The 10891-nt window shown below is 37.2% G+C and overlaps 1 protein-coding gene across 3 annotated transcripts; it reads left to right on the forward strand.

The window, feature by feature from the left end:
- The first annotated feature begins 2838 nt into the window (after positions 1-2838).
- Positions 2839-10886, forward strand: LOC126368059 (acyl-CoA Delta-9 desaturase-like). Of its 3 annotated transcripts, none has more exons than XM_050011933.1 (5): positions 2839-3070; positions 4840-5075; positions 5483-5613; positions 7254-7459; positions 9128-10886. In XM_050011933.1, exons 2-5 carry the CDS (start codon positions 4859-4861, stop codon positions 9630-9632), a joined length of 1059 nt encoding a protein of 352 aa, XP_049867890.1. In that variant the 5' UTR covers positions 2839-3070; positions 4840-4858; the 3' UTR covers positions 9633-10886. The 3 variants fall into 3 exon arrangements, with proteins under 3 accessions (XP_049867890.1, XP_049867889.1, XP_049867888.1); XM_050011932.1 differs by having other exon boundaries at positions 2840-3043; XM_050011931.1 differs by lacking the exon at positions 2839-3070 and adding an exon at positions 4632-4752.
- The last annotated feature ends 5 nt before the right edge of the window (positions 10887-10891 follow it).

The following is a 10891-nucleotide window of genomic DNA, read 5'->3' on the forward strand; positions in this document are numbered from 1 at the left end:
TCATTATGTTTTAATAGTTTATAGTTGATAATAAAAAGAAAAAGTAAGTTTTTGTAAATAAATAAAAAATGTGATGTTACGGTATGAATATGAATAATAATCAGGTACAAGTAGTAATTAATTATAGTTATGGGCTTCAAAATCGAATACGATATATATAAAAAAAGAAGCGCAGTACCTGCTCTGGAAATCCACGCCCGCAATGATTTCTGGGGTAAGTAGAGACACAAAAATTTAAGATATACCTAATTTCGCTTCGTTAATTAACTACTTACTACCACAGAATAAGGAATAATGCTACGTATAGCACAGCGATTCTCCGCTCCCCGCCAGCGTCTGAGTTAGGTTTAGTTTACATCATCCGTTTAGTGTATGTAGTAGAAAAATCATAGTAATTTTCTACTGTCCGTCATTCTCAGGCTTCGATAAAGGTGGGTACTGACTGGTGTTACGAGGCGTAATGTAATGTGTTACACAGCGAGCGTTCGTGCTATTAGTACAGGGAAATAAGGCGTTCGTAGCGAGCATCAACACTGATTTTGATGACGTAACATTTATCGTGCTCGCTGCGAATGGTACAATACGCATCCGAACACCGGTCAGTACTCACCTTAAAATGCAGAGCGAAAACGCATTAATTGAGATGATGGATTTTTTTTACCCCAGTCCATGCATCGATCAACCGATTCTTACAAAGAGGATGTTCCAAGCGATTACTCACCTATGTCGGGTGAGATATCTCACTCGACCTTCACTATGTTCGAAGTTCGGTTTTGCTAGTCATATTAGAGCCTATCATAACATCGACCTGGGATAGACATTTAGGAGTCGCCGTCGCCGGACACGGCTTGGATGAGGATGATGATGATGATGATGAGAGTTAAGCTTACTTGACTAAGTATTATTTGTAATAAATAAGCCTACATCCGTTTCATGTGGTTATCTTAAAAACAAAGTTCCTCTTTTTCACCACGTAAGTATTACAACAACAAACGTGTCTTCAAAAACACGTGAGTTTGGTCAAATGAAGATTAATCGGTAAAGATTAGGCTTTGTAAATCGACAAGTAAACGATTTGTGACTCGACAATTTGGCCGATAACGGATAGGTAAGTATGTTTGTTTTGCTGATTTGATCCATATTATTATTATCAATATCCGATATTGTAAAGTAGCGTATTCATAAGTTATTATCACTAGTTAATACAATAACAATGACGACCTGTCATCATCGAAAAAACGTTTTGCAGCTAATATCTTCAAAAGGGACCTAGGTCAATGTGCAGATTTTCATTGCGAAGGAACCACGGGGATCCCGTGGATTTCCGTATGAAACCATTTTGTATCATCTGCGCGATGGATTTGAAAAGGCTCGCCTGAGCCAAAACTATCCCTGCATAGGTCATGATCAGACGGATGCAGGTCGTGTATATTTTCACCTTATTCCTAAGGGATAATTTACTACGCTTGTTAAGGGGACAGTGAAGACGGCCCATTACAAAAGCATCGCGATCACGCACACGTTTGATATGGGCCTTTGACATCTATCTAAGACTACGCCGGCCGAGATATTTTGACTTGCTCCTCCCAAGGGATTGGGTTGCGGCGAAAAATTATGGGATATAGAATTAAAAGGGATGTTTTATTTATCTTCACTAACAATGCATCCTTTAGATCAAGTTTGCTGAAAACCTTGGCTCCTGATAACACGTTAATAAGATCCTCTATGACTGGTAAGAGGAAGTCATCTAAGGACCATCTTGCTGACTTGGTGATCGTGGCGTGTTACCTCGATTCTCTCCTTTTGCGAAACCACTTGCCCAACGTTGCAGAATTCCGGTCATCACAACTCGATCGCAACACTAAGGATAAATGGTTGTGTCATCCACGAATAAAGCTAGTTCGGTATTTCGGGGAGATGACGGAGCCTTGTGGGACTCCGGCATGTATCGGATGCGGTGATGAGCGTCCCTTGCACAGCGCTACCGCTGTGGTAAGTAAAGGTTCGATTTGAGAGGGGTCAATGAATAGTACTTGCAAGTGTACTCGTAAATATAGCGTGTGTAGTCTACAAGTAAGTACGCGTGAAACATTAGTGTAAGTATACTTACTTATAGTTAGTACCTAACTACTATGTATTGTATTTATTTCTTGAAGGCCGTAGTTGACGCATACAATAAGTGATTATAATTATTACTCCAGCTTAAAATCCGTTGCGTCATACACATCATCATTAATAGAAAATATTTTCAAGAATAGATAAAATGCCTTAGGTAGGTATATTTTTAACTGTGATAGTTACAAGGTTACAGACAGGTTTAAATTTACTTAAATTCATTTATTGTAACATAATAATAAATACAATTTAAAAATACTTAGTAAGTACTTAAGTACCTAGGCGTAATTTACAGGTGAGTACACCTCCTAGTCTGAGAGCTCGAAATCTATTTTATCTCGTGTTATTTATGAATTATGCATTTATTGACGTATTTTAATTTATTATTTATATTGATCCAAGATGTAGATAAGATAAGATAGTGAGTTTAATTATTTTATAGAGGCAGCTAAACTTTCATTATAACGAAACAAAACATTCCTTCGTACAAAACGTACGCATACATAACTGTTCCTGCGGATTGAGTCAGATCTCTGCGGCTATAATTTCTGGGTACACAAACGCGACTTCGTCGGTCATAGGGGCGGCTCGTGACTCCGTGATAGGTGTACGTGACGTGGTCTTAGTATCGCGCCACTCGACCCGCCAATCCTCGCGGCCCGCGCCGCTGTCCGCGACCGGTCGCGCGACTGCCGCTCACAGCACCGACTTCGAGAGTTCGAGTGACGGCACTCCCGCAACGCGCGGTCCACAGTTCAACACGTGCTTTCCGCCGGTACCGGTCTCCAGATAAACTTTAATCACAGATTATTTTACCACAAATGTATAAAACAAGCGGCTCAGTGATAAACTCATCAGTATACCCAAGTATCAGTGAATAGTGAACGCGTTTAAATATTGGTGGATTGAAATTATCGGAATATTCGACGTAAGTTTTGCTGCGATTATTACTTAGGTACCTAATTATTTTTGAATTTTATACTAATTCCATTAACTTTCCGCGACATTCCGAATAGGTAAGTACCTACGAAATATAATTAAGAGTATTTATAGCTGAAATATAATAAAAATGCGATATAAATAGGTAGGTACTAGTATAAAACAATTTTTAAATTAGAAAGGTCATGTTTTCTTCCGCGCGTTTCAGTATTGTGCGTATGCAACTCCGACAAACATTGCAAAATATATCTACCTACTTGCAAATCTAGAAATTGTTGCAATGCAATATTGGAATTAGAATGTTAATAGTGCTCATTATAATGTAATTCAATAGCTTTATAAAAATATTGCTAGTTGATAGAGGTAATAATAAAGTATTTTGGAATGGATAAAGCAAAATACCTACTCAACCATAATTTCTGATGGGATGGGCAGAACCACGTAGGTACTTATTTATCACATTAATCAGGAAAACTTTTGATACGGAGTATTTAGGACGTATGCCGGTGCATCATGTTGGAATGGACCTAATCTATAATTTCGTCAGAGTTTCATTATGAAACTCTTTCTTCCCACTCTAGCCTTAAAGCCAATCAACTCGCGACAACAAATACTTCAGAATCCCGAGACCGACACCGCCTGCGTGGTCGACATTTTCCCTCTTTCAGCGCTGATCGCTATCGGCCCACTAAGATTGATTTATTACTTCAAATATAATGACTCCTCTCAGACGACGCTCTGAGCCAAGCTTCGCGCCCACGCGCGGTGGCCGGCCCACCCCAACTATGCACCCTCAGGCCTGTTAATTATCTTATTTTTTATTGTACCGAATGAGCGCCCTTAGCGTTCTCCACTTGTCCGGCCAAGTAGTACAACAAAAAACTGTGGGGATTGAGATTTATGATTATTTTAATATAAATGTATTTATTGTTATTTAGATTGGTACCTCGAAGACCTATTTTCGAACACCGGAAGTCAATCTCATTACATTCGCAAAAATATCCTAGAATCTTTTGTCGATTTGCAAATATTCTGGTAGAGCTTGTTTAAATGGACTGAAAAGTCCATTTAGAAGTTGGCGACTTAAACAAGTTGTAACAGAATATTTGCAAAAGGACAAGATTCTAAGATGTTTTTGTGTTCACGGTAATGGTACTTCCGGTGTTCGAAGAACTAGGTATGTTTGTTTGTAAAATGCGTTTAGGTAAAAATAACGATGGATTATACTTAATTATTGTAATTTTCTAATAGGAAGTACGTAGGTGTAAATTTTTTGTATAGTTATTGAATTTTGCGAATATACTTATGAAACTACGTAAGTAGGTACTTACTTTGTACAAATTTTTAACCATTTGCAGAATATAAAAGCTCAATAGACTAGCAGAAATATTACAATGAATTAACTAAATGTAGGAACATAGGTAATTTAAGTTATGTCAGTCATCATTATTTTAGTAAGCCTAGGGAAAGGAACGGAACGCAGCGCAAAATAATGACGTTTCCTTTGTTTTGTAAAGTTTTGTTGTGACGTCATTCGCAGTTTTCGATTTTCGACGACCTTTGCGCGATTTATTTACAAAATATTATGAACACAAATCCCAGTGCAACGCTCAAATTCAAATAAGCGATAGTAGAAACATAGAAATAAACGATAATTAACATGGATTTCGGTACTGAAATAGAGAATTGTTCAGTTAGGTAATTTAATCTGGAATCTAGCGTATGTCGTGACAAATTGCGTATTCTAATTAGTTGTTGAGTCTAAATGTGACTTGCTTATTGCAGCTTGAAAAAGCGTTCAAAAATGGCTCCGAATGCAACAGACGTAAATGGGGTGCTCTTCGAGAGCGACGCCGTGACCCCGGACATGGCTTTGCCGAATACCCCAGTGGCACAGGCAGACAACACGCCCAAGCAGTATGTGTGGAGAAACATCATCCTCTTTGCATACCTCCACCTCGCAGCCGTATACGGCGGATACCTCTTCCTATTCTCTGCTAAATGGCAAACGGACCTTTTTGGTAAGTTATCACTATAATCAAACTATACTGGTAATCTTATCTATAGTAATGTTGTCTTGTTAACATTGCTTATCACTCTCTACCTTATTGCATTCCTTATCTCCGTTGCATGCTTGTTCTGAGGCTAAAATAGAAAATTCACATAAAATTACTTCCATTTGCCATACTGTACAAGCAATTAAAGTTGACTATGATTAACCTTATTTGTAAAGTTTAAGCAGTTTAAAATGTGAATGTCTGCAATTTATTTCTCTAGTTATTATGCTGTTAAATTTTAAAAGTACTCATTTAGGCAATTTACATTTGCACAGCAAGGCTGAATTGCACAAGTTGCATGATAGTAAATTATTTCAGACATAACAGCAAAATTATAGTCATGGTGAAACTCAAAGTGTAATTTTCCACAGCCTACATCTTGTATGTAATGTCTGGGTTGGGTATCACCGCTGGAGCTCACCGACTCTGGGCACACAAGTCCTACAAAGCTAAATGGCCTCTCCGCCTCATTCTGGTTATCTTCAACACCATTGCTTTCCAGGTAAGAAAAAAGTATAATATTAAAATACACATGTTTTTGTGACGTATTGTTATATTACTATTTACAATTAAATTAAAAAAAAAAAATAACATAACATAACAATTACTTTTGCACAAGTAATACAGAAATTCAAATAAAATGGAACGAATACAAATAGGTGATCTAATAGGGGCCATAAGTATTTCTTTTGGAAACGAGGTAGACTACGGAAAAGACAGTGCGACGACCTTAATGCCTAAATGGAAAGATGAAAAGGAACTCACCACCTAACAGTGGGATTGTCTAAGCTAGAAATAGATATTTTTTGTGTGAGTCGGAAAAATATTACGTAGGAAGAAAAAGACTTATTGGCAACCGTAATAAAGTGCTTGCTTAATATTTTATTATGTCGCAATATTTAATTTTTGTTAATTAATTTAAACTTCTCCTACAAAATTAATATTGTCATTGCAAATTTTTGAAATAACAATATAAGGTTTAATATTAAAATTAAACATTCTTATCATATACATGAATCACTTCTAGTTGAAAAGGAAACAACAACATACTCTGATAAGCTGTGTTTCACCACACAGATAACAATCCAATAATATTTTGACTGTTGTGATTAATTTTATTAGATAACTTCCACATATATCAGCTTATTCTGGATAATATTTTTTATCTTTATTTTATTGCACTCAGATAACATTGAAGTGAATTTTAATTTATTAACTTTTGACAAGTTGCAACAAACCAAATTCTAAGAGATGATTTTTATAGTTTGTGTGTTTTTATGTGCTTTGTGCTTTTACACAAATATAATAACTCTTTTTTTTGCGCACAAAAGAAACATAAACATATTACAATCAAAATAATTAGCATAAATGGTGAGAAATACCAAGTATTTTTGAGTAATAATGATATTTTAAACACAGTGTGCAGTTTCAATTACTAAGAACAAAAGGATGTTTGTGTAGGCTCATTCTGGCTTTGTTAGTCATTGTTTCAAATGGATGGTATTATCCAAGTTAGTTTACAGGACAAGTACTTAACTAATAGGCCACCTGTTAATTAAGTAAACTATGTAATAGAATGTTAATGATCTCTAATTAAATGTAATGTACTAAATTCTTTGAGATATTGTGCAATATTTTTTAAAGTCAAATTCCATCTAAAATTACATCTTTTGATCATTCAGTAGTCCTAGTAACTTGGTACTGATACTTTGGTCTAACAATGCTGCATGACAATAAAATTATAATCAATTTATGATCTCTTGACCTTCTTTTGTTGTGGTCTGGAATTTTAAAGCTTGGTTCAATGCAACAACTTAACACTGAGTGGCAGACCATGAGTGGCCATTCAACATTTTTTTTTTTTTTTCAAAAAGTCTATAAATCTGATGGCCTTGTTAAATACACTTAACCTTCAGATATATTTATTTAATGAATAAAAGATTTTACTGAGGTAGGCTAATGAACCCAATAATTCGCGCTTTTCCGACAATTTATTTTCAACAGCATTGTTTTATATTAAATTTTTTAATCCATGGTCTACTAACGTAAGGCGAACCTTAATTTTATTGGCTAGTCTTGTATTTCTCTTACTGAAGGGCCTACCTATTTATTTCTATACTTACATATCGTGTTTTGTTTTAGGATTCGGCAATAGACTGGGCTCGTGACCACCGCATGCACCACAAGTACTCTGAGACTGACGCGGACCCTCACAACGCAACTCGCGGCTTCTTCTTCTCCCACATCGGCTGGCTGCTGGTCCGCAAGCATCCTGAGCTCAAGAAGAAGGGCCAAGGACTCGACCTTAGTGACCTGTATGCCGATCCCATCCTGCGCTTCCAGAAGAAGTGAGTTTTCGTTCTTAGATTCCGATGAAGTTTAGTTCGATCATAGAATAATACTACTTATAGAACGGCAACTCTCCACTCCTCCCCAGCGTCTGAGATAGGTTTACCTCACCCCTCTCGAACATAGTTTAGTCTTCAATCGTATGGCGTCAGACGTCACAAGCAGGTGCGCGTGTACGATAACGTCAATGTGTAGAGTCTGAGGTGTTTTGTACGAAGTGTTCAGGGTGTGGTTAGGTTAACCTAGCTGCAGTCCTCACTCAGCATAACAGACCATATTGTAAAAATCAAGCATTCTTTAGCGTCTGTAAATATGATGCGATTCAACCACGCACTGGACGTTCATTCAACCACTCAGGATGATTGTTAGCTGCGTCGCCTTGGCCTTACATAATACCCTTTTATTCTTCAATTCTTACATTGATATACAACTTCTTTATTACATAATTTTTAAATGTATCATTTTTTTCAAACAAAAGTTATCCACAGTAAACATGACGTATGTGCGTTCTTGTTGTCTCAGCCGTGTCTAGGATCGATATATTATTATATAAACGGAAAACGCCGGTACCTATTTATGTCAAGGCACATACTTATCACGTGTTTATCTATCGCTCTGACTCGCGTGCTGCGTGATCCGATGTTGTGTAACGTAGCAAAGAAATAGTTAAAAATAACAATTAGCTCTAGTTCTAGGACACACTTGATTTATAAAACTGTTCATACATAAACTCACGCCCGTAATTCCTAATGGGGTAGGCAGAGCCCAAGTAATTAAAAGATAATTTGCAGCCGGTTTTGATACGAAACGGAATATGGTAACTGATGATCACCCCATCGCCCTTAATATATAGATTAGTTTTTGCGACATGCTTGGGAAGCTATTTTATTCGCTCCCAATCCAACATAGGAGCAAAGCTGTTCATGTTTATTACTTTTAGAATTATTTATTCAAGTATTACTAACACAGTTGGCATGACCATTACACACGGCGATACGGCTCACCACCTATCACGTTGGTCGAAGAGAATAACAGAAAGCTTAGTGAGGTGTGGGTACTTAGTTCATCTTGCGATGGATGTACCTCTGACTACCCCATTTGAGATATAGTCGTGAGCTGATGTTATGTTATTTAAATATGTATTACACACGTATGTAACACATATATTATGTTTATACTATATTATATTATGTCACATATAGTTGCCTACATGTGTTATTTCCGGGTTCTTACGGCGTTATTATCAGGGATTTGAGGCTCCCAATATTTCAACACTGTTGCAAGTGTCATAATCACGCGACGACTTATGAAATTGGAGTGGAATAGGTAGATCATAATGTGTTTAATTATCATAATAGCCTCGATTCCTGTAGACGCCACTTAATTTTATTTTAAGATATATGACGTTCTTATCCGCCAAAAAGGAAAGGGACGAATGATTGCTGTCAATTATAAAATGAATGAATAACCCGAGCGAATAAAATAGGCATCCCGCTGATATTCAAAGTGTGTTCTGTAAATTATATGCCTGACGATTGCTCGTCCCTTTCCTCAGTGGATAAGAAAATGACAGGTATAACTTAAAGTTAGATGATGTCTACTGGAATCAGCACCATTAACCGCGTAATCCTCAAACAATGTATAACACATGTAACATTATGTGTTAGGTACTACATCTACCTGATGCCGCTGGCTTGCTTCGTGATGCCGACGGTGGTGCCGGTGTACCTGTGGGGCGAGAGCTGGACCAACGCGTTCTTCGTGTGCGCATTGTTCCGGTACGCCTTCATCCTCAACGTGACGTGGCTGGTCAACTCCGCCGCCCACAAGTGGGGCGACAAGCCCTACGACAAGAGCATCAAGCCCGCTCAGAACCTGTCGGTGTCCGTGTTCGCGCTCGGCGAGGGCTTCCACAACTACCACCACACCTTCCCCTGGGACTACAAGACCGCCGAGCTCGGCAACAACTCGCTCAACTTCACCACCAACTTCATCAACTTCTTCTCGAAGATCGGCTGGGCGTACGACTTGAAGACGGTCTCCGATGAGATCGTGAAGGCGCGCGTGGAGCGCACCGGCGACGGCTCGCACCACCTGTGGGGCTGGGGCGACAAGGACCACGACCAGAAGGAGATCAACGCCGCCATCAGGATCAATCCCAAGGACGACTAAACTGTTCACTGAGCTTACCAATTTATAAAGTGTTACTAATTTTAACCACAATAAAAGACACTTGCGTAGAAGTAGTATGTCGAACTCTAATTTCGTTTTCATTGTCTTCGACGCTCCTAGTAGGTGCATGCTTTGTGGACGTATGTATGTTTCATCATTATCTAGTTTTCCTACATAGATTAAGTTTAATATTACTATGTCTTAGATTATTTAAGAGCGCAAAATAATTTATTATGAAGCGTTTATGTGCAAGCTAAAACTATGCAATTTTTTTTATATTAATTGTACTTACTACAAAACATACCTAAATGTAACCTTAGTCGTTCGTGATAACGAAGTAAATATTATACATGTTTGTACGAAAGTTATATTATAAACTTATAAAGTTTATAAATGTAAGTAACTTATGTGATAAGTTAGGTAACACATCAGTATTATAGACCACATATTTCTATTGACATGTTTCCTCATATGTATAGCTACTAGTCCGATCGCATTTGTAGTGAACTAAGTACAAGATTTTATAGTTTGAGCTACAAATATTACAATAAGATTGTAGTGAATCTATCCGGCTAAAATACATATTTAATATGGTTAATTTATATTAAGATATGTGGTGTATAACATGAAGGGTTCACGGAATTTATGCATAGTAAGTGTACGTACATTCATGACGGGGAATGGTTGTTACATTATGTATGTATGGAAAATGACTGACGTGTAAAGACTTGTGATATTTATTTATTAGGTCGGATGGGAGTTATGTCACGTTGCAATGACAAATACCACCGAGACAGGTCATATAATGTCCTTAACATGGGAGATAAAATGCCACATCGAAACAATTCATCTAAAAAAGCAATATTGCCAGTTTGACATGTGCGCATATAAAAGTAAGTGCGCAATGCAAATGTCAAATAGCAATATTGCTTTTCAAGATGATTTGCTTCGATGTGGCCTTTTTAACCCCCCACTCTATAGCTGCCGGCATTATAGGGTTTCATAATTTATCACCAGAATAAATATGAATAGTGTTAAATAAAAATGTCTTCTTTTATTATTAACTTCTTCCTATTAGTAAATCTACGGATTTAATTAACAAAGTAGTTGAGAGCACATTCTTATAACGATATAGCACTTATTTGTTAGCTGTAGTAATAATGTTCTCACTAAGATTTTGTCTTCAAAGAATCCATAATGTTTAACATAAGTACTAATTGTTATTTATGTTCATTATACTAAATGGTACAAAGACATGA

The sequence above is a fragment of the Pectinophora gossypiella genome, chromosome 7, assembly GCF_024362695.1.
Source record: "Pectinophora gossypiella chromosome 7, ilPecGoss1.1, whole genome shotgun sequence".
Lineage (NCBI taxonomy): Eukaryota > Metazoa > Arthropoda > Insecta > Lepidoptera > Gelechiidae > Pectinophora > Pectinophora gossypiella.